General features: G+C 49.5%; 1 protein-coding gene across 2 annotated transcripts in view; it reads left to right on the forward strand.

The window, feature by feature from the left end:
- The window catches only part of LOC135876110 (uncharacterized), a 29569-nt gene extending 6511 nt beyond the window's left edge, over nt 1–23058 (forward strand). The window contains exons 2-9 of one of the 2 annotated variants that reach the window (XM_065401293.1): nt 5294–5445; nt 6564–6656; nt 8423–8557; nt 9809–9969; nt 14381–14496; nt 18636–18725; nt 19654–19774; nt 22145–23058. In XM_065401293.1, the coding sequence (XP_065257365.1) occupies nt 5294–5445; nt 6564–6656; nt 8423–8557; nt 9809–9969; nt 14381–14496; nt 18636–18725; nt 19654–19774; nt 22145–22396 (1120 nt within the window). In that variant the 3' untranslated portion in view covers nt 22397–23058. Of the gene's footprint in view, nt 1–277; nt 328–5293; nt 5446–6563; nt 6657–8422; nt 8558–9808; nt 9970–14380; nt 14497–18635; nt 18726–19653; nt 19775–22144 lie in introns of those variants that run through there. The other variant, XM_065401300.1, reaches the window with a different exon arrangement.
- The last annotated feature ends 3394 nt before the right edge of the window (nt 23059–26452 follow it).

Raw genomic sequence — 26452 nt, forward strand, 5'->3', positions numbered from 1 at the left:
CGTGATGTGGAACTTCGTCTCAATGTAGTAAACACCTGCACTCCCCGTATGGCCCGAGATGAATGTTCTTTCCCCATCTGTAACCCTAGCCAGTTCCTTGGGTGCTGTAATGTAGCTCAAGGGAAGGAGAACATGCCTTGTTTTAAAGAGCAATTTTATATTGGTGTCTTCACCTTGTGATGCAAACATTTTGGTTACCAATATGAGACTGCTAATGTCCTGCATCTTTCCCAAGGCTGGTGCTACCAAGTGCAGTCAGGAAGAGGAGGGGCGTAAGAAGCAGCAGAGCCATCAAGGGAATGGAGCAGGAGTTCCACAGCGGGATGGGTAGGTCCATCCCCAACTAGCACCACCCTAGACTGGGAGATTTTCTTCTGCGTGGGTTTCCTTCTCGCTCGACTGTATTTGCTCTTACCATCAAGACACGTTACTGTGACTGTTCCCCATCCCTCTGGCCAAGGAGGGTTGGACACACTCACTCCAGAGCAGTGCAGCTCCTGAAATATCCAGAGCAACATGAGGACTTCGCTCTGTCATTGCTGCTGCTGCTGTTCAAGTCCAGTCCTGGTTCCTAGAAGACAAGACAAGAGGAATAAACACAAAAGAGGGAGAGAAAAGAACAGCAAAGAGACAAAATGCAGTTTCTGGCTCTGGTATTGACTCTCACTTGCAGCCTCACTGCTGCAGAAACACAGACCCAGCACACTGTCTGGTCAGCCATTCAGAGTATGCTTACACAGCAAAGAAGGCTTTGTGGCTGGCCTGTGCCAGCTGACTCCAGCTCGTGGGGCTTAGGCTGTGGGCTGTTTCACTGCTGTGTAGATTTCCGGGCTCCGGCTGGAGCCTGAGCTCTGGGACCCTCCCGTCTCTCAGGATCCTACATCTGCGTTGCAAGCCAAGCCATGTGGTCTGCACAGCAGTGAAACAGCCTCGCAGCCAGAGCCCTGCGAGCCCAAGTCAGCTGGCCTGTCTAGTTGCTGTGTGGAGATACCCTCAGAGACTTGGCAGACTTGTCCCAGCTTCAGGCTGTTTGAGGCATTGCATGTAGCTGCCTTTTCTGCTCACAGGCTTACAGCAGAATTGCAAAATATGCAGTCTTGGCCAGCTAAGCCAGACTCTTATTAAATAGAAGTAAAAAGGAGAGGGAGGGATGGGAAGGTGAAGAAATAAGGTGGAGAAGGAAAAGAACACACGCGGGGGTGGGGCATGCGACAAACTCTGACATCGCAGGCGGTATTTGGATTTAGCCAGTAGAAATGGCGATGTCATCTGGCTCCTTCTCTCTGGCCTCGTGTCTTGGACTTTAAGGTCAGAAGTGACCATCATGATCATCTAGTCTGACCTCCTGCACATCGCAAGCCACAGAACCCCACCCACCCACCTCTGTAACACACTCATAACCTCTGGCTGAGTTACTGAAGTCCTCAAGTCATGATTTAAAGACTTAATGTTACAGAGAATCCACCATTTACACTAGTTTAAACCTGAAAGTGACCTGTGTCCCAGGCTGCAGAGGAAGGCTAAAAAAACCCAGAATCTCTGCCAATCTGACCTGAGGGAAAAATCCTTCCCGACCTCAAATATGATGGTCAGTTTACCCTGAGCATGTGGACGAGCCCCTGGGAAAGAAGTCTCTAGTAACTCAGAACCCTCCCCATCTAGTTTCCATCACCGGCCATTGGGGATATTTGCTACTAGCAGTTGCAGATTGCCTACATGCAATTGTAGGCAATCTCCTTGTACCATTCCCTTGATAAACTTCTCAAGCTCAGTCTTGAAGCCAGTTAGGTCCGTGTCCCCCTCCTTTCCCCCTCCGTTGGGAGGTTGTTCCAGAACTTCACTCCTCTGATGGTTAGAAACCTTTGTCTAATTTCAAGCCTAAACTTGTTGATGGGCAGTTTATATCCATTTGTTCTTGTGTCCACATTGGCACTTAACTGAAATAACTCTTCTCCCTCCCTGGTATCTGTCCCTCTGACATATTTATAGAGAGCAATCATATCTCCCCTCAGCCTTCTTTTAGTTAGGCTAAACAAGCCAAGCTCTTTGAGTCTGCTCTTGCAAGGTAGGTTTTCCATGCCTCAGATCATCCTAGTAGCCCTTCTCTGCACCTGTTCCAGTTTGAATTCATCTTTCTTAAATGTGGGAGACCAGAATTGCACACAGTATTCCAGATGACGTCTCACCAGTGTATTGGAAGTGTTAGTGTCGTTTTACTCGTCTCTACTGGATATACCTCGCCTGATGCATTTTAGGATTACATTACCCTTTTTCGTGGCCGCAATCATGTTGACGGTTCATAGTCGTCCTGTGATCAACCAACATACCCAGGTCTTCTCTTTCTTTGTCACTTGCAACTGATAAATCCCCAGTTTATAGAAAAAATTCTTCTTGTTAGTCCCTAAGTGCCTGACTGCACTATTACATTTTATCCCATTTCTATTACTCCAGTTTTCAAGGTCATCCAGACCTTCTTGTATGATATGCCGGGCCTCCTCCATATTGGCAATGCCTCCCAATTTTATGTTGTCCGCAAATTTTATTAGCACAATGCCACTTTTTGTGCCAAGGTCAGTAATAAAAATGTTAAATAAGATTGGTCCCAAGACCGATCCCTGAGGATCTCCACTAGTAAATTTTGTCCAGCCTGACAGTTCACCTTTCAGTAGGACCCATTGTAGTCTCCCCTTTAACCAGTTCCTTATCCACCTTCCAATTTTCATATTGATCCCCATCTTCTGCAATTTAACTAATAATTTCCCATGTGGAACCATATCAAATGCCTTACAGAAATCCAGATAGATTAGATCTACTGCATTTCCTTTGTCAAAAAAATCAGTTTTTTTTCTCAAAGAAGGAGATTGTGTTGGTCTGGCATGATCTACCTTTTGTAAACCCATGTTATATTCTATCCCAATTACCATTTACCTTTATGTCCTTAACTACTTTCTCTTTCAAAATTTGTTCCAAGACCTTGCATACAGTTGAGATCAAATTAACAGGCCTGTAGTTTCCTGGATCACTTTTTTCCCCCTTTCTCAAAAACAGGTACTATGTTAGCAATTCTCCAGTCATAAGGTATGACCCATGAGTTTACAGATACATTAAAAATCCTTGCTATTGGGCTCCCAATTTCGTGTGCCAGTTCCTTTAATATCCTTGGATGGAGATTATCCAGGCTCCCTGATTTAGTGCCATTAAGCTGTTTGAGTTTGTCTTCCACCTTGGATGTGTAAAAAGCAACAGAGGGTCCTGTGGCACCTTTAAGACTAACAGAAGTATTGGGAGCATAAGCTTTCGTGGGTAAGAACCTCACTTCTTCAGATGCAAGTAATGGAAATGAGATTTCCATTACTTGCATCTGAAGAAGTGAGGTTCTTACCCACGAAAGCTTATGCTCCCAATACTTCTGTTAGTCTTAAAGGTGCCACAGGACCCTCTGTTGCTTTTTACAGATTCAGACTAACACGGCTACCCCTCTGATACTTGACACCTTGGATGTGGTAATTTCTACTTCCATATCCTTGTTCCCATTAACTACCCTGCCACTGCCCCTAAACTCTTCATTAGCCTCATTAAAAACTGAGGCAAAGTATTTGTTTAGGTGTTGGGCCATGCCTAGATTATCTTTAATCTCCACCCCATCCTCAGTGCTTGGCGGTCCTATTTCTTCTTTCCTTTAATTACTGCGTCGGCTGTGTGCCGACCTAACTTAGGTGGACATAATTTCCTTTGCAAAGTCCAACTCTACTTAGCTTTTAGCAGTTCTCACTTTATCCTTACACTTTCTGATCTCCAAAGGGTAGCTTTCCTTGCTGATCCTTCCCATTTTCCATTCCTTGTAGGTTTTCTGCTTTCTCTTTATCACCTCTTTGAGATGCTTGGTCTGCAACCCTTCCCTATGAATTTTTCCCCCTTTCTTGGGATGCAGGCAAAGTTTCTGCAACTTTGATTTAAAGTAATTCCAAGCCTCCTCCCCATTCAGATCTTTGAGTTCTTCAGTCCAGTCCATTTCCCTAACTAATTCCCTTAATATTTTAAAGTTTGCCCTTTTGAAATCGGGGACCCTACTTGCAGATTTGTTTTTGTTTATCCTTTCATTCAGTTTAAACTGAATTAGCTCATGGTCACTCGAACCAAGGTTGTCCCCTACAACCAGTTCTTCTATGAGGTCCTCACTACTCACCAGTGCCAAACCTAAAATGGCATCACCTCATGTTGGTTCGATGACTGTTTGATGAAGACATCTGCCAGCTATCACATCCAGGAAAATCTGGGCCCTACTATTACTATTACTAGCACTTGTCTTCCAATCTATATCTGGGACGTTAAAGTCTGCCATAATCACACAATTTTCGATTGTATTTATTTCATTAAAAATATTAACAAGGTGTCAATCCATATCCAGATTGGATCCGGGGGTCTTTAGCATACCCCGAGCACTATCCTAGAGTAGCCTCTGGTAGTTTTCTTTCCCCAAGTGATTTTGACCCAAATGGACTGTCTTATCCATTCCATCACTTCTAATTTCTTTACAGTCTACCTCATCATTAACATACAAGCTGCTCCACCACCTTTATCTTTATTTCTGTCTTTCCTGAACAGCACATAGCCTTCATTACCTGGACTCCAGCCATGACTACTATTCCACCATGTTTCTGACATCCCTATCATATCTGGCTTCACTTCCTGCACCAGTAGTTCTAGTTCTTCCATTTTGTTACCCGCGCTATAAATGTTCATTCACTTTTTACAGTTTAACTCACAATTCGGGTACATTTGTAGGCCCAGTTAGCACAACAGCTCTCATCTGGGGAGGTGTGGGAACTGAGCCATAAACTCAGCATTTATCAAGGGGCTGAGTGGGGATCAGCTGGAGACAGTGCAAGGACTTCACCATAAGGTTTATGAGGTGTTGCATGGCAAAATAGCATTCAGTCTGTATCCCTGCTGTACACGAGAATTCCTTCGTGTATGGATCGTATGGAAGCATTGCAGCACCAAATACAGAAAGCTTCTCTTTGAAGGACCATCAGATGTTAGTGTTCCAAATTACCAGTACGTGGCCAACCATTTTAGAATTTTTTACATGGCCACAAAATCCAGACAGCTGATTTTTTTCCCCTCCGGTTCAAATATCTTCTTAATCTGCACAACTAGATCACAGGTTTCCTGACTGGGGGTAGATATCATCACAGATCATTTAGGCTTGGCTTTTAACCCTAGGGGAGGGAAACTTCATCTGCATGTATGTGGCCCTTTATTTTCCTAATTAGACCTTTAATCTCTACAGTTCATGGATGAATATTGCTTCCACCCACTCGCAAGTGTCCAGAGCCTCTGCTGAGGGGGAGAGCCATCTTCAGGCACCAAGGAAAAAGGTGGCAAGCAGGACAGTGGACCAGAAGAACCCTCCGTTTGAGGACTTTAAGGGAACTTTGATAGGTAATGTCCCCAGAACTCTCCTGAAGATGAGGTCGTAGGGTGCCTTTCAGGTTCTCTTTGAGACTGTAACGGATCACTTTATCTGATAGAGGGAAGGGCAGGTTTGTCATTATTGGGTTGTATTCTGACTGGCCTGGAGAACAGATCTCATGTTCTGTAGTCACTTGGAGTTGTCTTCCAGTCTAGCATTTTCCTGACAGGGGAAGCTGAAGAACTGGATGGGACTGGAGCTGGGGCTTGCTGCCTGGAGAAAGCTCCCGTCTGAAGCCCTGTGTATGTATTCAGGCTGCTAGCCCTTCACGTTGCTGCAGCAGTATTTCTATTTGTAGCATGCTAGTCCATCACAGCTGGCGCAGGTCTGTCTGCCAGAGCTAGAAGTTACACCTGCAGCTCCAGTGTAGACACACCTGGTGAGGCCATCAGTCCTGCACCTTGCTTGCACACAGAAGGTGCAGCAGAGACAAGTATGGTAGTCCTGTCAACCCTGGCCTGCCAGGCCGAGCTTGCTGCAGCTCCGCTCTCCCCTTCCCCCAAGCCCCACTGCTTGAAGCCTTTGTTAAAGGATCTCAACTTTTTATAAAGCTGGTTTCTTTAAAAAAATACAAATCTTATATCAGTGAATTTTACCAGCTCCCCACCAATCTGATGGGCTGGCCCAGCGCACCTTGGAGTCATTGGCACTTGCAGATGACTTCTGCATCAGACACAAATATAACCCCCCACTAGCGTCAATGCACTGGTCTATGGCTGTGCTCTTCTCAGCCTTGTGCATATTCTACCTTCCCAAACCGCCCCAAGATTAGCACAGTTCAACCTGCGTGGCAGGTTTGCTTGGCCTGAGCAGATTCTCGGCAGTAGAGGATGTTCTAGCTGAGGAGTAGTGGGATGCATTGGTAGAGCAGTGTGGGGACGTAAGAGCAGAAGGGCTGTGGGCCAGGACTGAGGGACGTCAGAATTGCTGTGTGCGTGGGGAGCCCAGGACTGGAATAACTTATTGATTTGGAAAAAAGGGATCCTGTTCTATTCAGGACTCTTTACTGTGGCCATCTCTGAGTGGCCTGTGGCTTGGCTCAGTAGACGGTTTACTTCTTGTACCTGTTTTCCTTAATTTCTCTTAGATCAAGACCCCACAGATGCTAAATCTCATCAACATTCCGTGAAGAATCAGAGAGCCTTTGTTTACCAGCCCAGCTCAACAGAACATGCTCAAGGTAAATAAAAACATCAAGAAAACAAGACAAAAACACAGATACCCACCCAGGCCCCTGACAATCGAAGGGATGATTGTGCCTGAAGGCCTTCTACAAGAACCGGAACCATGCTTTGCATTCTTTATTCTGGGTAAAAAATATTCCAGCTCTGCTTTTCTCTACAGGATCTCTCAGTTTGCTGGATCCTGTTGCAGAAACATGTTAAAATTAGAAATTAACCAAACCTCTAAACTCCAGTTGCTCCACTTCTGTCATTGGAAACCACGCTGGAGCAAGAGGAGTGCATTTAGAGCTGAGTAAGCGTGTTCTTCCACAAGCAGCTATCCTGCTCTGAAATGTACCCAGCATTTGTAAGGTCTGAACAAAGCCGTGGAGGGAAAGAGCACTTCCACTTTGTCTGAAAATCCAGTGGACTCAGGAATTGTCCATGGGCAGAGACAAGCTAGCAATGACCACCCTGCCTGAATGTAAAAATCGTATAGAAGTTGGGATTGGTGCAGAATGGCAGCTAGTGAATTAGCCAGTTGGTATCCTAGCTACTTCTCAGTTTCCAAATGACTGTGTGCTGACCCTTTCTCAGGCCAATTGCATCAGAGAGCGGAAGCCAGCTTTAAAATAGAGAACCAGGTCATGTTGTATATTTGGCCGGGGACTTTTTCTGGGTGAGATGAGAGGAAAGGGAGATTCATCAATGAATGAATTGGCACAGTAGAGGGGTGCGGGTGGGGGAAGGTGGGTGGCTTAATTCATGAATGTTGTCGATGCCCTTTGCCAGAACGCACTGGAGCTGTCCTGTCTCTGCCCCCGTGAGCATCACCTCAGTCCCAGAGAGATGCAAAGATCAGTTAGAGGCAACTCAGAGTATAGAGAAATTGATGCTGGGGCGGGAGGGTTTGATATGTGAGAACTAGCCCCGGCAATGCCCAAGGGGTGGAAACACACTTCTGAAAGTTGAACGACTCCTAGAGAGGGCGGTACCTGGCGTTAGAGTGAGGAGTGAACAGCTGCCGTCTAATACAGGGATTTGGAGCAATCAGATTTTTGAATTGCTCCGCTCCAGCTCCAGGCATAAAACCTACTGGTCCACGCTCCAGCTCTGGGCTCCGCTCCAAAGCCCTGGTCTAATATTGTCTGACTAGTAGGTAACCACCTAATAGTAAAAGATGATTGCTTTACAGTCTGATACCATCCCCTATCTGGGGAGTGTGTCCTGGCTTGGTAGGGGGTGGACCATAGGCGCCGACTCTGTGGGTGCTGCGGGGCTGGAGCACCCACAGGGAAAAATTAGTGGGTGCTCTGCACCCACTGGCAGCCAAGCTCCCCTGGCACCCACCCCCTCCTCTCCTCCTCCTCCCCTGAGCACACCGCGTCCCTGCTCCTCCCCCTCCCAGCGCTTCCCTCCCGCCACCTAACAGCTGTTTGGCAGCGCTTAGGGCTCTTGGGGTGGGGATTGGGGACATGGCACTCTTGCGGGAGGAGGCGGTAAAGAGGCGGGGCAAGGGTGGGGACTTGGGGGAAGGGGGTGGAATTGGGGCAGGGCGAGGGTGGTGCAGGGGCAGCCAGGGGCAGGGCCAGGGGTGGCGGGGGGGGTAGGTGGGTCGAGCACGCATGGGGCAGACGGGAAGTCGGCGCCTATGGGGTGGACTAGATGATCCTCGGTAGAGCTTGTACTAAATTCTGTCCACTGACTCCTTTCTTATCCATTCAGTCTCCTGTCTGTTCCCTGAATGCCTCTTCATTGCCTCGTACTGTTTACTTTCCAACAGGAGATCCACCACCACTGGCTAAGCTGGCTGTAGCACCAGCTGAAAAAAGAGAGGCGTGTGACAACTCAGAGGCTCCGTCTGAGATCAAAAGTCCGAGGCGGATGCAGCCCCTTGCCAAGAGCACACAAACTGAAGGTAACTTGGCCCGGGCCAGGCACGGTCACTGCGCGGGGGAAGGCTGTATGTTGCTGCTGACTGTATCCGTTTGCAATTTGTATGTGAGTGGGGCTGGCCGCCAGGACTCCTTGGTTCTATTCATGACTCAGCTGCCGACTCCCTGTGAGAGCTCGGGCAGGTCACTTCACCTCTCTGCCTCATCTGCCCGATCTGTGAAATGGGGCTGAGGATACTGGCCCAGCTTTATAAGTGCCAAGTATTATTAGATCATAGGTTCTTCAGGGCAGGGAGTGTGTGTTTGGACCGTGTCTAGCACGTTGGAGGCAGTACCTGAATTCAAATGGTATATTGTTGCTCTGAGTTGGAGGACACAGAGACATTCTCCAAAGATGCATTAGGTGCCTGCAGCATGCTCCATGCAGGAAGATGTGTTCTCTGCCCCAAGCTGCTTACAGGCCAAACAAGTCAGCTGTGAGAGGCTTTAGGCAACTGGGGGATTTTTTGATACCACTAGCATAGTCAGCAGGTCTTTCCATGACTGAATGGTCCAGGCCAGGCTTTCGGGAGTTGTGTAGTGACACTTGGCAGCACAGTCTGGAAGCTATAGAGTCAGGGAAAACCACAGGGTCTCTCTGTGTCCAGCCGCCTCAATGAAGAGTCCCCTTTGTACTGATCGCAGCCTAGTTCTGCCTCTTTTCTGTGGCAAGGAACACTACACAAAGTGAGGCTTGTTAGAAGAAGGGAGTGCGAAGGAGGGATTTGAATGAATTTGGGTACTGGGGAGGGGAGTTCACATGCAAGATGCAGCCTGGAAAAAGGCAGGAAGAGCAAAGGAGCTGGAGTAGGAAGAAACCTGCTATCACCAGCTAAGGAAGAGCTGGTGAGAGAGGCCTGTGTTGCCCAAGGTGTGTGATTTAGCTAGCGACATCGTGAGCTGTGTGCAGCAGGTGGATAGTGTGACTTCAGCATGATGCAGCCAGCCAGCTGGGATGTGGTTTCAGGCAGTCTATGTCCACGGGCAGCATCTGATAGATCATCGAGGTGCTGGTAGAATGGGAGGCTGGCTGAGCTCCCAGCTGCTGTGAAATCTGATTCCTGACTCAGCCAGCTGTTGCTTAGGGGGGAGCTACTGACTCGTCTGTATTTCTTTTTCCAAAGAAAAAGAGGAAAAAACCTGCAAGCCCCTCCCCCCTCGAGCCCAGACTTCATTGGCGGCAGCATCTGACTCTAATGCTCCTCTTTGTTTCCTTTGCTGGAATATTTGTCTAGAATCCTCTCCAAACCAGACCCAGCCGCCCTGCTTCCCAGATGGCAGAGGGAACAAGAACAGCTTTGGGCTTGAGAAGAGGAACTCTCCCCCTCCACTGGGAGGAGCAGGAAGGAAGTGGGCAGAGGGCTCTGAAGTGGAGCGTGAAGAGGAACTGAAAGAGGTAATGGACCATCTGTACCCACTTGCGTGGAGGCCACCCAAAGCCTTCTGTAGCTTCATGTGGCAGTTCCCAATTCAGTACAGCACAGGACTCTGAGAGTCCTATTTCGATATATATGTGTCTGAGGCAACCTCCCTGTGCCTTGCCACTACAACAGGCAGAGTCAGGACTGCCTAGCTACATACATGTATCCATAATGTAGTGCACAAATTAACGGTAGTGATCTATAGACTTGGCCAGTGCTCATGTAATTGATTCCAAAATGGTATGTTTTAAGATATCAGTATCCCTCTGTGGGGCGTGGATCCTCAGAGCCAGCTAGACTGGAGAGCTGTATTTTGTAGAGCTCAATGGTTCTCACACTGGTCTCTGGTCTCCTGTTACAGCAGCTAAACATCTCTGAGGCTTCAAGCGGCGTTGTAGCCCAGTCGGTGAATACTTAACTCATCCAAAAAGCCTCTGGAGACTCTCAACTCCGCATCCTGGGCAGCTGCTTCATGGCCTCTGCAAGCTGTCTGGGGGCATTCTCTAGGAACCTCTTGTTTTTTATTTAGCCTTTGATCAGCTACATCTGTTCTGCTCTTGTGTTTCAATCCCTATAATGGAATCAGTCGGCTGCTGGAGTGACAAGTGTGATAGAAAGCAGAGTAGGGTGTGTTTGGTGTAAACGCCGCTGCGATCGAATTGGCACATGATGCCAAAAGTGGCCATGACAGCAAATGCTCAGTAGGAGAGACCCCAGCTGCAGAAGGCTCTGGAGAGGTGAGAGCCATGCCGGCCTCAGGCTGTGATTGAAGAGCCAGAGAGCTTAGTTTACAAGTCAATAGATGATTTTTTATTTTCTCCCCAGTAGCTAGTGCTGCAAACACCTACCTAAACACTGAAAATCTTCTGCTCTTTGTATCCTCACTGGTAACTGAGCAAGCAGCTGTGAGGTGGGCTGGGATCCATCTCCTTCTTGAGCTTCGTTTTGATAATGTAAATTGATGGAGCTCTTTAAATCTCTCGCAGTCCGGCATTTTTTCCAGGTGATAGTGAAGAGTCAAGTGCTGATTATTATTTCATAGTGTTCTTATTTATTATCTGTTTTACGGTAATGCCCGAAAGCTCAGATCAGGTTCAGGTAGATGCTATGCCAAGAGCTTTCAATCTAAGATACTTTTCTGAGTGTGACTACCCTTGGATGCTGTGATGAAGTAGGAATGTTCTTAATGTTTTCTCTGAATACGGTGTGGGTGCCTCAGTTTCCCCTATGCATTTCTGAAGTATCTAGGTGGGGGGATCAGGATGTGTGATTGTTGCAGAGCCCAAGAGGGCCAGTGTGATGATGTCTGCACAGAGAATGGCCGACACCCTGTCTCCTGGCAACTGATGGCCAGGGCCCCCCCTCTGCAAAGGTGCCAACTGAAGGTGTTGGAGAACAAAGAGATCAGGTGACCTGGCCCGTGAAAGAGACAAAGGCAGAGGAGGGGCTGGAGAGTTTCAGTTTGGAGCTGGCTGGGATCTAAGCTCCCTGCCCCCCCAAGATGGACCTGACTGAGGGGGTCCTGTTGTCTGCACCTACAAGCTCTGTTTTGGACTGTGTTCCTGTCGTCTAATAAACCTCCTGTTTTACTGGCTGGCTGAGAGTCATGGTGAATCGCAGGAAGTGGGGGGTGCAGAGCCCTGACTCCCCCACACTCCGTGACAGATGCCTTCAACCAGCCCTTGAATTGTCCTGTCCCGACTCAGGCTCAGCTCTAACCCCGATATGAAAGTGCCTCCCCGTAAAAAAATGTGGAAGCTTCTAGAGTGGGGCTGCTCATCCTTGTGTCTTTTGTTCTGCAAACTCTTTTGGCACTTGATCAGCCCAAACTGGGATGTTCCTCTCAACCCAGGACCTCTGTTGTGCTAACAGAATGGAGATTAGAGGTTTGGCTTTCATTTCTGAAGGGGATTTTGAAGAGTTCTGTCTTCCGGAATTGTCTGCTTAGTTAATAAAATTCTCCTTAGGAAGAGGTTTAACCACTTGATTACCTTCTACTTGTGTCTGAGGTTGGACTGGAAACCCTGTCTGGTTCTCTGCTGTGCCTAAAAACTCCTTTTATCCCAAAGCTGGGTGTGTCTCAGGATAACCGCACAGTTTTCGCCAAGTCACCTGACTTCTGAAAACTCCAATACTTTGTGTCTCTGTGGCACTCGCTCAGCTGAGACGACTCTGTCTAGAGGCCCTAGCCAACCTGTGATGGTGATTAGCGAGCTGCAAGATCACTGACTGATCTATGTTCAAGGGCTTTTGCCCAATACTCCCAAAAGTTACGTCTGAGCATATGCAAAGTTCTGCCCCAATGCAGTCTGTGGGCCCCGTATTCAGGCCTCCACACCATTCTGCAGGGCCAAATCATAACTTGGATGTGTTTGTACTTTACCAAGTCCCTTGCAAGCAATACATTGGACCCAAACTTTTGTGCCCCACCCCTGAGCTCTCACGCGCATGCACATGCTTCAAGGGAGCTTTGCTGCTTGGGCCTGTCTTTATAATAAAGTTCATCCAGCATTTTGGTCAGTTGGTTTAAAAGACAACAGAGCAGAAAAAAGCTATGCTCTTGGAAATGAAGAACTGAGTGGCTTAGGTTGGCATTATGTGAGCAGGTGCTCTGCAGTGCCAGCTGTCCCAGCACAGCTCTGCCCATGCACCTCTATCCTGGTTTGGAGCTCATTTGTGTACAAGTCAACTCCGGTAGAGCTAGTTGCTATAGTGATGGGCACTATGGCTAACCCTACAATAGGTAGGTACATTACCCATGCCTGTTCGTGGACAGTAAAATCTAGCATTGTTGCACATGCATTTTTTCTTTCACTCTCACTTAGGGACCACATTCTCTACTGGTATAATAGGGTACAACTATATGAAGCCAAAGCTGGACCGTCTTATGCTAAAGGTGAAGCTGGCATCATGCCATCCTATATAGGGCCTCAGTTCTTAAATGACATAACAATGGCCACACTGGGTCATACCAATGGTCCATCAAGCCCCGTAACTTGCCTTCTGACAGTGGCCGGGGCCAGATGCTTCAGAGGGAATGAACAGAACAGGGCATTTGTCCAGTCCAGTCCCAGCATCTGGTGGTCAGAGATTAAGGGACTCCCAGAGCATGGGGTTGCATCCCTGACTATCTTGGCTAATAGCTATTGGACCTCTTCTCCAGGAACTTATTTAATTCTTTTTGAACCCAATTATACTTTTGCCCTTCACAACATCCCTTGGCAATGAGTTCCACAGGTTGACTGTGTGTTGTGTGAAGAAATACTTCCTTAGGTTTGTTTTAAACCTGCTGCCTCTTACTTTCATTGGGTGACCCCTGGTTCGTGTGTTACGTGAAGAAGTAAATAACACTTCCTGGTTCACTTTCTCCACACCATTCGTGATCTGACAGACCTCTCTCCTATCCCCCCTTAGTTGTCTCTTTTCTCTGACAGTTAGAGGTTGTGAGGTACCAGCCCTTCCTTGAGGCCTGTGGGGTTTTGCTGCTGAGGGTTGGTTTTTACAACCCTTCACTGTAGAGGACTGGGGTACAAAGCCTTTCGCTTGTTGTGACTGGTTCCCAGCCAACCCAGCATGGAAGTTGCCATCCTCACGGCTGTCACTTGGGTCTGAAGTGAGCTAGTGGATCTCAGTCCTGTTCCTAGTGGGCAGGTGGGTGCCCCCATGTAAACCCCCATCATTGACCGTCACAGCAGAGCAATCAAGAACTGAATGAATGACTGATACTAGACATAAAGCATGTTATTCGTGGTTAGGAGTGGTAATAATAGACCCCTGAGCAAGGAGAGCTTCTAATGTTGCCAAGAGTGGCCAAGGGTTTGAGTTTAAGGCCAGAAGATGACCATCTGGTCATCTACTCTGACCTCCTGGCCATTCAGTTTCCCTTGTATTGAGCCCAGTGACTTGTATGGCTAAAGCTTATCTTCCACTAAGGCATCCAGTCTTGGTGTGAAGACCTCAAGAGATGGAGAATCCACCATTTCCCTTGGTAGTTTGTTCCGGTGGTCATTTGCCATCAGTACATTCAAGGAGGGGTTGCTTCCCCAGAATGATAGTTATTGGGGAGGATTTTGTGCTTGATGAAATCTGTATTACTTTTTTTCCACCATCTCCTGAAGTCATGCTCTTGCATCGACACTGCCCTTTATAGGGGAGACTTCAGGTCTATTTTGTCTAATTCTACAAAGAACCATGTACAGCATGAGTGTGTTCTTCAAAAAGAACAAACTAATGTGCTTATCAGGAGAAAAAAAAGCCATCCAAAAGCGCAGGAATGCAAAGAACTTTTCTCTTCCAGAAATTGTGTTAGAAACAGTCCTTGGGTTTTGGATAGAGTGAAACAGTTTGATATGTTTTATGTATACTCTTGTATCTTCTCTTTGACAGCTTGGTTGGATTAACTATGGGTTCACTACGGAGCCAGTGTATAGAAAGCTTGATTGTCCCGTGGAGGAAGGAGTTAAAGTGAGGACTGTAACAGATGTTAGTTATAAAGATGACCCGTAAGTGAAAAGCTTGTTTCTCTTCTTGCTCCTAGAAAAGGCCTCTATCTCATTGTTTCCCTTTCCTGTGGACTCGTTCTCCCATTCCCCTCTTCTCAGGGCATTTTTGATTCCTAAATACTAGGAGTTGGGCATCTAGTAGGAAGTTCTAGGCTGGGATGAATTTTGGTGACTGCAGCAACATCCCTTGGTATGCGATTTTCTTATATCCCCCAAACTAATTAAGGTAGACTGGGTCAATGAGTCAGAGTGGGTAGTGAAACCAAGCCCCTTTCCCTCTCAGGGAGAGAGGAGTGCAGTGTTGCTGGAGGCACCATCTTTCAGATGATGCATAACTTATGTCCTGACCATATGTGGTGTCACACCCCTAGATGAGCTCCCTTCCTGGACACTCAGCAGGCTGCTGTCCTGCACCCAAACCTTGGGTCCCACAGGCTTTTGGCTTGCAAGGGCTTGATGAAGTTTAGGTACTGTCTCTCTGGCTTTGAACCTCTAGTCAGGCACTACAGGTGCAGCCCCCATGTCTGGCACCCCTTTTGGCAGTGGGGACCCCTTGGCCCTGAAACTAGCGCTGCTCTCCCCAAACTCCCCAGTAGCAAGTACTTGCTCCCAGAGTTCCACAAAAGCTTTGGACCCTCTGGTTTGTGGAACTATGGGACAGTCTGAGGCCTGGTCTACAATACAGAGTTCGGTTGCTGTAAGGCAGCTTACATCAACCGAACTCAGTAAGCGTCTACACTGTAACGTTGCTCACGCTGATGTAAGTTGCCCACTAGACTAATAACTCCACCTCTGTGAGAGACGTAGCACTTAGGTCAATGTAGTTAGATCGATGCAGTGTCCATGTTTTAGTCAGTGTCTTCCAGGGAATCCCAAATTCTTCTGCACCCCCTCTCCTGCTGCCTAGTCTTCTGCTTCTGGGCTCTCTCTGCTCAAGCACTCACAGAAGCACTCTGGCTTATAAGCAGTTTGGTCATGAGCCCCAGTGAGACCTTGGACCCCAGCTGTGATAGGTTCACCTCCATACACCCTTTGTTTTAGAGGGGGTGGATCTGATAAGTCATTAGCAAGTCAATAGTCCTTCCAAGGAGTCTCCACTGTCCTGCTAGGACAACTGTTGATGGTCTGTGAAGTTTGTCCCATTCAGGGCAGAGGCCCAGTCCCCCTCCTTTTAACACAAGAGGTATAATGCAGCAAACAACCCCCATAAGGGTATATGTGTAAAATCCAACTGGAATTCATAAGTGCACACAGACAGATTCCCAGGCTGTTCCTGTCACACCTGGGTTCTAAAGCTGTAGAGCACTTCTCGCAGTAACAGGGGTATTAATCCTGCTGTTCCGGCCACACCCCAACGTGGGTTATATTTTTTCTACCTAAGGCTATGGCTACACTTGCAGCTGTAGAGCGCTGGGAGTTAAACCAGCCCTCGGAGACAGCAGCAGGGAAAGCGCTGCCATGTGTTCACACTGTCACTGCAAGCACACTGGCGTGGCCACATTAGCAGCTCTTGCAACGCCCCAGAGAGCAGTGCATTGTGGTAGCTATCCCAGTGTGCACGTGGCTGCAGCATGCTTTTCAAATGGGGGGGTGGTGGAATGTGACAGGGAGTGTGTTGTGTGTATGTGGGGGGAGAGACTGTGTGTTTTGGGGGGCAGAGTGTGTCAGCATGCTGTCTTGTAAATTCAGACAGCAGTGGGGAAAAGGGGGAAACCCTGACATCAGCCCCCGCCTCGCGCTCTCTCGCTCACACACACACACACACACACACACACACACACACACACACGCACGCCTCTGCAGCAGCAGCATTCTTTGTCCCGGGGCCGATAAGCGGCCGGCTGTCAAAAATGGAGCTTTCAAAGGGGATATCCGCATGCCTGCAGCCGAGTTCAAAACAATGACCAGAGTGGCCACTTGACTTCAGGGGATTATGGGACGTTTCCGGAGGCCAGTCACAACGCACTAATGCAACACATCGTCCACACTGACACCCGGGCATTTCAGCCAGGGCGCAGCCAGGGCCGTCTCCAGGCACCAGCCGAGCAAGCTCGTGGTTGGGGCGGCAGATTCTAAGGGGCGGCTTCCCTCCAATCCTTTTTTTTTTTTTTTTTTTTTTTGCGCTTTGCCTCTCTGGCCGCCCCGCAGGTTTGTTTTTTTTTTTTTGCGCTTTACCGCTCCGGCCGCCCCGCAGGTTTGGTTTTTTTTTGGTTTGCCGCTTCGGCCACTCTGTAGGGGGCGGCGGTGCGGAGGAGGGGAGCGCCCTGCTGGGAGCGGACTGCGCACTCCGTCTGCCCCAGCCGGTGCCAGGTCTGCAGCAAGCCCGGCAGGGCAGCCCGCGTCCTTCCCTCCCCGCCGACCGGAGCGGCGCGGAGCCCTCCTGGCAGGCGGCGCGGCGGGAGAGGCCGAGTGGCGAGCGCTCTGCTGAAGGAAGCCCTGGCCGCCCCCCTTCTCTCTCTCCCCCGCTCCCTCCCCCCCAGTAGCCGGGGCTGCCCAGGGCACGTCTGCAGCGCAGGGAGTCCCCCTGCACCCTGGCTCCGGACGCCCCGCACGGTTTCTTTGTTTTGCTTTGCTGCTCCGGCCTCCCCACCGGGTTTTTTTTTTGCTTGGGGCGGCAAAAAAGCCAGAGCCGGCCCTGGGCGCAGCAAGCGTTGTGCTTCTCGTGGAGGTGGATTAGCAGGAGCACTCCAGCTGCAGTGCCCAGGCGCTCTAAGTGTCGTGCCAGTGTGGACACCGCAGGAGTTATAGTGCCCGGGGCTGATTTAATGCGCTCTAACTTGCAAGTGTAGCCAAGCCCTAAGAGTAGGTCTACACTAGAAACGCGACGGTGGTACAGCTGCAGCTCTGTAGCATAGGCATTTACTATACTCACTGCAGCGCCCGGAGGGGGTTGTTCCGTCCCTGTAGTAGAGCCACCTCTCCGAGAGGCAGTAGCGACGTCGATGGAAGAATTCTTCTGCCGGCCTAGCAGTATCTACAGGGGGGCATAGGTTGGCTTAATTGCATCGCAGGGGACGTGATGTTTTTCACAGCCCTCAGCAATGTGGTTAAGCTGACGTAACTGTAGTGTAGACCAGCCCTCAAACTTCACCGGCACTTTCAACTGGAAAGTTTTGGGGTTTTCCCCCCCCCCCATTTCCTGCTCTAAACTCTTGCTGTGTTCTGTTAACCAGCTACCATGATCCACCCCAGAGAGGTGACCGCAGCAGTGTCTGAAAAAGGGGCCGGCAAAGCTTTGAGCTCCAGGGCCTTCCATGTCCCATCCAATCAGCAATCATTTCTTCAGTTTGTATTTTGCCAAACTGTACCTTCAGCAGTGCAGACAAAGGTGATTGAAAGTGTCGTTCTCCTCTGGAAAGCGACTGTAAAAGTGGTAACATACTACGCAACAGGGCTGCTCCTTTTGGATGTTCAGAGTTCTGGCTGCACATTTTTGTGGTGCTTTTTATTTTTACCAATGTGCTAGGGACGAGCAAGCTGGAGTCTTTTCCTTCTCAGGTGTCAGCCACAGAATTGTTTGCTAAGTTCCAGACAGTTACACCTGTGCAAGCAGCTAAAGGAGTGGCCCAGATGTCACTGAAAACGTAATTCGGCCCGTAGAACCATTGGTGGGGGGGCACATGGGATGGAAAGAGCCCAGCTTGACTCTGATATAAGGGAACTTTGCACAGCTGGTAGTTGCGGGGAGGATGCGGGGGTGGGAAACATCTTTACTCGCAAACTGAATACACTGTTGAGTCACTGAGGGACAGTACCGTGGAACTCCCCCCTCCCCCCCGCCCGCTCACTTTTCAGATTATCACCATTAAAGCAGATGTTTGTTAAAGCTAGTCAGAAAAACCTTTTGGACAAAAAATTCTGTGCACAGGGCCTTGCCAGAGCACTTCTCTGTTTTGCCATTAGAGGGCACACTCCCCTCCATGAATAGCATTGTCTGTGGACATCCTTGTGGTGCCCGCCGCATATAGCTTCCCCCCAGTCCATCCAGAGTTCGTGTGCAAAGTTGTGTGTTGGTAATGGTGGCTCTGGGATGCCCGTTCTGACAGCTCTCACAGTGTCAGAAGTCATCCTGCTGTTACTGTGAAAGGGAGCCAGCTGCACGCTGGGGGTGTTCACTGTGTTGCTTTTGGCTCTTTCAGCCGCATGTACTGCTTTGACTATGGGAACAGACATTATTACAAGCCTAAGAAAGATCATGAGCAAGCCTACATGATGAAGCTGGCAGAAAGGTAACCGGCACTCGCTGTCCTGTGGGAAGTCCCCGCCTGCAGCTGTCTCGAATTATTTATTTTCCCTTCTAAAATGAATGGACCGTTGACTAGTGGCCCTGAAAATTGCACTTCTTTGGTACGGTGAAGGCAGTAGCAGTAGCAGTGCAAGGGTGTCTTCTTCCCCAGCCCCTTCCCGCCGGCCTCAACTGTGCCCTGGAAAGGTAGGGAAATGTATGGAAGAGACGGGAAGTCATTGTCCTGCTCTGCTCGGCACTGGCGAGGCCTCGGCTGGAGTTCTGGGTCCCAGTGCTGGGTGCTGCCCTTTAGGAAGGATGTGGACAAGTTGGAGAGAGTCCAGAGGAGAGCAACAAAAATGATCAAAGGTTTAGAAAGCCTGAGCTGTGAGGAAAGGTTAAAAAACTGGGCATGTTTAGTCCTGAGACAAGACGACAGGGGGGATCTGATCAGTTGTTCTCCAAGGCCACTGAAGGTCGGACAAGCACTACTGGGCTTAATCTGCAGCAAGGGAGATTGGGGTTCGCTATTAGGAAATCTTTCTAACGCTAAGGGCAGTTAAGCTCTGGAATAGGGTTCCTAGGGTGTTTGTGGAATCCCTGTCATTGGAGGTTTTTAAGAACAGGTTGGCCAAACACCTGTCGGGGAAGGTCTAGGTGCACTTGGTCCTGCCTCAGTGCGGGGGGCTGGACTTGACTTCTCAAGGTCCCTTCCAGCCTGACATTTCTGTCAAAGGCAGGCTGGGGGAAGGGGTTCTTCAAGCTCCGCGTTGGCCCCTAGTTTGGCTAGGTGGGGTTTGGGGGTCATTTTACTCTTACAATAGTTCTATGTTGACATAACACCCAGGGCAGAGCTAGCACAATTCATTTCCAAAGAGCCATTTGGTCTTTCCGGCCAGTGTAAGAACCTTTGTTTCCTCTCCGTTTGGCAGCTCTGAGAAGGTGATTCAGCAAAACCTGAGGGAATTCTTTGGCCTGCTGAGGATCTTGGTGAACGTGGTCCTCATTTTCCTTATTGAGCTGGTCCGCTTTCTCGGCAAGTCAGTGTTCCAGGTGAGTAGTGCCCTTCCCAGAGCTCCACTGGCCTCCCTGCTCCTAGAAAGGCACCTCTGGTAGCAGCCTAGGAGGATCAGATTGTAATGGTAGTGTTCCTTCATCATCGATGCAGGGTATTACCAAGACACTGATTTAACCTTACATTCCTTGGTTAACTCTAGAGACCGAAATTGCTCTAAACATACCTAAAATAAGCAATTTAGTAAATCCAAACATTTAGTAACAAAACATTTACAAGCATTTGAGCAAGATACTTACAAATGGGCTAAACCCAGGGGTGCGTAGACCCGTATGGGTCGGCTCCAGCGTGGTCAGGCAGGTATTTGCAAAGAACCCTTTAAGAGTTTACTTTTCTATACACTTTAACAAAGAAGCGATGTCATTGTCAACTATCGGATCTTAGCTAAGGCCAGATGAAAGAATTTCTTATATATCCAATTATTTACTGCACCTGGTACCCAGTTAACTGTGTTTTATTTCTGTTATTCTAGCCCAAACCTTAAATAAGAGAACACCGGTATTTCAAACAGTCACTATAAGTTTAACACACTAGCTCTTCTTTCTTATGACCTCATCCTTTTTGGTCACATGCCTTTGGCCTATCCCAACTCAATTTAAGACCATCGTCCGCCCAGACATAATGTAGGACTGTATTGGTAGAGGTGGGCACACCTTCAGTCCTCTGAAGGAAACAGGATGTTCTCTAGAACCTTCCTAGGAGACTAGAACTGATGCTACAGGGGGTGACTTTAGGTTTGTGGGTGGATGAGGAGGAGAAATGGAAAACTCAAAAATGAAAGTCCTGACTCTGCTTTATCAACATGGCTTCTTTTAAGTAATTGCCAAACTCTAATCAAAACACGCTCTTCTGTGCTCTTTGGGTATGCGGGAGAGGGCTGGATTCTGTGTGAGTGAAGCAGTGTGGCTGGTGGAGCCTCTACCATCTCAGTGGGAGAGGTTTTCCTTGAGCAGACCCTCTTGCAGTAGATCTTCTATGAGGGGTGTATGTATCCCACTTTCTCCTTCTATAAGTGCTGGTTCCTTTGTAACCAAGCCCTAGCCTAAATAGTGAAGTCAACAACTCCCAGCGGAGGGGGCGAAGTAAATGGGATCCAGAGATACGTTGGCCTTCAGGGAGCACAACTTACTTTTCCATATAGAAAAGAGGATAACCCCTGTAGAGCCCCTGGCTTTTGAGGCCAGTGGCCTTTGCTGCATAGCCTCGGGAACGTTCTAAAAGTCTGAGACGCTTCTGGAACTCCTCGTCCCTTTGAGAGAAGGGTGTGTTCTAGGAATTGGAGGGCTCAGGGACCTCCAACATTCGGCTAATTTTACCTGCATGGTTGGTTTGGGGAACCAAAGAAATTGATTCATAAAAGAACTGTCCATCTAAGACAAGCAAACAAGCCTGTGTGGAAGCTCTCCCTGCTTTCCAGAAAAGGAGTTAAAGGAAGACTAGTATCTTGATCCGCCAGGTTGTCTAGACAGAGACATGCAGATTAGAAAGAATCTCACAAACATTAAGAAATTCTCAAACAAAACCCTGCAATCGGATGATTTAGTTGGGGATTGGTCCTGCTTTGAGCAGGGGGTTGGACTAGATGACCTCCTGAGGTCCCTCCCAACCCTGATATTCTATGATTCTATAAATCCGTCACTTCCCCAGATACCAAAAGGTGCCTCTGCTCAGTGAGCAAAGCGGCTCTGGAGGGTGGAGGCCCAGCCGTTTTGGAGACGGATGAGCCAAAGCTAGCTTAGGAAAAGGGTTGAAATTTCTCAGAGTCAAGAATGGAAAAATGTTTACAGCACTAAGAATAAAACTCCCGATTCCCTTGCAGTACTTCAGTCAGATTCTACCCTGGGATGAAATGTGTCCGGTAAAGAGGATCAGCTCCTTTTGGGGGGAATTTGCATTGAGGGGTTGAAAACTAGACTTGTAATGGGAAGCTGGTTTTCATCTTAACCCCTCACGCGGTTACCAATGCTCTATAATACCTGGGGAAGTTTCACCTTTGTTCTGACTTTGGATTTTTCTGATCTCTAGTACACAGAGGCTACCGTTTTCTGTGGTGGGGAGAAATGGAGATTTCTCTACTGTTCTCTCTGCCCTTCAATCTCTCGGCCTCTTCTGGCTGCTCTCCCCCTTCTCAGCCTGGAGAACTTCCCTCCAGCCTGAGCTTGTATCCGGATACCATCAACCCCAATGGTTGGTCTGTTAACAGGGTCCTTGTTAGTGGACTGCCCTGCACGGATTCTTCATAAACTCAGCAGTTCCACTGCACACAGCCGGATACAGTACGTCCTGCTGGTTGGTGAATATATTCAGCAAAAACAAGCAACTAACCAAAATCCATCTTCTCCCTCCAGGTCTTGGTGGTGGGCCTGCTGACAACAGCAGGCGATCACATTCTTAAGCCCTTCTTGGTCGCCGTGTTTAACAGCCTCCTGCAGCCCCTGCTGCTATTCCTGTTGAATGTCCTTTGCAGTGTCCGGAACCTGACTTACCCTCTCATCGACATCCTGAAAGGCATTTGTTTGCAGCTGGCTGTGGTGCTTCAAGCCTTCAGATTAGTAGAAGTCAACATACAGTCAGAGACCCCATTAGCTCAGAAGGTTTAGGCAGGAGACCAAAATCCCTTTGACAGGCAATGAGACCAGATTCACTCTTTGGATGCTCCTGGACGTCTTTCCAGGTGCACTGTCCCGCTGGCAGCTTGCCAGCAGCCTGAGCCAACACGCAGCAGAGTGGAGCAGAATGTAGCCCTCTTCATCATGACAATATGGATGTGGCCTCCAGACACTCCGTCTGAGTGCCAAGCAAGACCACCATTGCATGCTGGACCCATAGCAGGCCATGCAGTCTGCACTGGGTGTAGTCAAGCTGAGGATGACCATGTACTGACTACATTAGGCAAAGAACTGTGCTTGCACTCTGGGGACCCCTGCTCTAACCCCTCCCAAAGGGGTTTGTAATGAGCCATTTGAAATCCTAATGCATGGGAAGATTGACAGTGGCAAAGGGACCCAGATGGCAGAGTGAGGTGGGCAGTGATGGTTGCTCTGGAACTGGCCTCCTAGGGGAGGGAAGAAGGGAGAGACCCTTCCTCTGACAGCTCTGACAGAACCATGTGCAGACCAGGGCAGGCGACCACCCAAACAGGAAAAACAAGTGTAGCTGGATAGTTCTGTCTAAGGCACTGGACACGAAGCACAGCTGGGCCTGTCTATAACTCGCTAGTGCCCAGTACGACCTCCCTGTAAAATAAAATTCTACAACCTGGACACGGTGTCTCGAACAAGCTTTTATTCCTCCTCTCCCCGTTGTGAAGTCTGTGCCTTTCACTGGGAAGTGACATTGATACCACTGCTGAGACTGGATTGTCTCCTGCATGGCACCCCCTGACAGTCGGAGCCTAGCTGTAGGAGTCGGGCTTATTCAGGGACCCACCAAATCTCGTCAGACCTGCTCTTGCCGGTGGTGAACAAGGGATGGCTTGCTGGCCAGAGCCGCTGGCTGGAAGCCGGGCTGGCCCCCTGCTCCTCAGGGAGAAGCTCCGTTACTTCCTTGCTATGTTTGCAGGAGTGGGAGAGTATCGCTCTGAGGAGAGGAGCTGTCAGCCTTTTCCCAGCCCTCTGCGGCCAGTGAGACACGTTGTAGTTTCTGTACTGAGCTGTATTCATCGCTCCTGTCACGGGTGTCCAGGCTCAGGGCCCTGGCACCGCTCTCAGGGGGCCCCGACAGGACCCTGGGGCAGCGTGACACCCCTCAGGGCGCGCGCTCACCAGGGCAAGCCCCCTTGGCTACAGCGCCTCCTGGGTCTGACCTCGGAGCATTCAGCCCCCCTGTCCCACGCTCCCCACAGTGAGTCACACGCCCCCAACGGGGCCATGCACCCCCCCTCCGCAGCCAGCACTGACTCCCAGCCAGGGCCGGCTTTAGGAAGTGCGGGGCCCAATTCGAACATTTTCGGTGGGGCCCCGGCAGGGATGACTAAAAAACAAAAACACGTAAAAAAAACCTCTTTCATTTCTTCCATGTATTATTTACTTTCCATAACTATATGAATAATAACAAAATTATATATTACGTACATTGCTGGCTGGAGGCAGGGCAGGGGCTGACTGGAGGTAGGGTCTGGCTGGAGGCAGGGCAGGGGGTGCGGGGCTGGAGGCAGGGCAGGGGGTGCAGCAGGGGCTGGCTGCGGGCAGGGGGTGCGGGGCTGGCTGAAGCCAGAGGCTGGCTGCGGGCAGGGCAGGGGGTGCAGCAGGGGCTGGCTGCGGGCAGGGGTGCGGGGCTGGCTGAAGCCAGAGGCTGGCTGCGGGCAGGGCAGGGGGTGCAGCAGGGGCTGGCTGGAGACAGGCTGGCTGCGGGCAGGGCAGGGGGTGCAGCAGGGGCTGGCTGGAGACAGAGGCTGGCTGCGGGCAGGGCAGGGGGTGCAGCAGGGGCTGGCTGCGGGCAGGGCAGGGGGTGCGGGGTGTGGGGCTGGTGCGGGCAGGGGGTGCAGCAGGGGCTGGCTGTGGGCAGGGCAGGGGCTCCCCTGTTTCTACCGCCCCGGCCCTTTAAATAGCTGCCGGAGCCCCCCGCTACCCCAGGGCTCTGGGGTCTATTTAAAGGGCCCAGGGCTCCCCTGCTTCTACCGCCCCGGCCCCTTACATAGCCACGGGAGCCCCAGGGAAGCGGCGGGGATGATTAAGGCCCGGCTTGACAAAGCCCTGGCTGGGATGATTTAGTTGGGAATTGGTCCTGCTTTGAGCAGGGGGTTGGACTAGATACCTCCTGAGGTCTCTTCCAACCTGATATTCTATGAGTCTATGATTCTATGAAACTGAGGCACACGCAATATTCCATGCAAAACATTAAGAAAGTTCCCACTTTGTCACAATCCCTGTATCTGTTGTAGGGGTCGATCTCCGTCACGGGGGCTGCGGCTTTGGATTGTGCAGGAATGCGGATACCCTGTGGGGGAAACACAAACTCCAGGATCTTTTTGTTTCACTCGTAGGGAGCAATTTGTGGGGGTGAAATGGCCGGAGAGCTGGTTTCCTCACGCTCTTTCCACCAGCTAGGAACTGCACTACCAGGGCTTTAGTCCTAGAAATGGCTGCTTGACCCTAAAAAAGCTTATGGGGAAATATAACCACACAGACAGCTACGCGCCCTCACCCAACCCCTGACTGACCTGGAGCCTGGCAGAGCCACAACTAACATACTGCGTGATGCAAAGGGATTCAGTCAGCACCACACTTCCGCAATCACGGTCTTCTCTGGCAGTCTCAGTGGTTCTCAACCTGCGGCCCACGGGCCACTTGCAGCCCATGTGACATCCTCAGGGCCATAGAGGTAGTATTGGATGCGGCCCACAGAACACATTGTGGGCCACATGCAGCCCACAGTGGTAAATAGGTTGAGAACCACAGCTCTGTAGTGACTCCTGCAGAGAGCGGGGGCGGTGCAGTGGCTGAGTTGCTAACGCAGCTGCGTTACTCCCTGGGACTGGCTAGAAGTGAGGTGCTCTGCAATCTCGAACCTCACCTTATGTCAAGGGGCAATCGTTACATTCGGCCATGTCAGATATCAGAGGGGTAGCCATGTTAGTCTGGATCTGTAAAAAGCAACAAAGAGTCCTGTGGCACCTTATAGACTAACCGATGTATTGGAGCATAAGTTTTTGTGGGTGAATACCCACTTCGTCAGATGCACGTAATGGAAATTTCCAGAGGCAGGTATAAAGATGCAGGCAAGAATCAGTCTTTGCAAATGAGCTTCAGTTCATTTGCAAATTTGACACCATCAGCTCAGGATTAAACAAAGACTGTGAATGGCTAGCCAACACCTCCCTTGGTGTTCACACCTCAACTGCTAGAAGAGGGCCTCACCCTCCCTGATTGAACTAACCCCGTTATCTCTAGACTGATTCTTGCCTGCATATTTATACCTGCCCCTGGAAATTTCCACCACATGCGTCACGAAAGCTTATGCTCCAATACATCTGTTAGTCTATAAGGTGCCACAGGACCCTCTGTCGCATTCTGCCATGTGTCTCTCTCAGCTGAGGTCAGGTAATTCAAGACAGCAGCATCCTGCTGAGTATCCCTGCAGAGTCCCACCAAAGACCTTTATAAACTAGACACACAAGCTGAGCTGGACGCATGGGTTGCTGGAAATAGGTTCTGATTCATTTGGCCCTTCTTTCTGTTCACAACTTGTCCATGACCCAGTACCGACTTCTATTCATAAATAGCTGGCACTGAGCTTACGCACACCAATGGCAAACAATGGATTACTTGCCAGCGGGTCCTGGCCACGGCTCGCTCTTCGTGGTCTGTGACTGGTCACCTAAATCACATGGTATTGCTAGTGCTCCCCGAGCGGATGTCTGCAACGTTTTAAACACGAGACGAACAAATGAAAAACAGCAAATAATGGGAGACAAAAAACTTTCCAGTACGAGTTTCCAGATGACTCATCATTCAAGCTAAAACCTGTGAAACTTGCAGGTTTCATGAACAAACCCGTGGTGTTCTGAACACTTGTGAATAACAAATACCTTTGGTTTTGCTAAAGTGCTTAAATGTCGTAGTATTAAAGTGCATCTCTGTGTGGCACGAGGAATAGCCCCAAAGCAAACTTGCAATTTGTATTAACAAAATATTTGCAAATCGCTCTGTGGTGTT

Source organism: Emys orbicularis, chromosome 1, assembly GCF_028017835.1.
Source record: "Emys orbicularis isolate rEmyOrb1 chromosome 1, rEmyOrb1.hap1, whole genome shotgun sequence".
NCBI classification, from domain to species: domain Eukaryota; kingdom Metazoa; phylum Chordata; order Testudines; family Emydidae; genus Emys; species Emys orbicularis.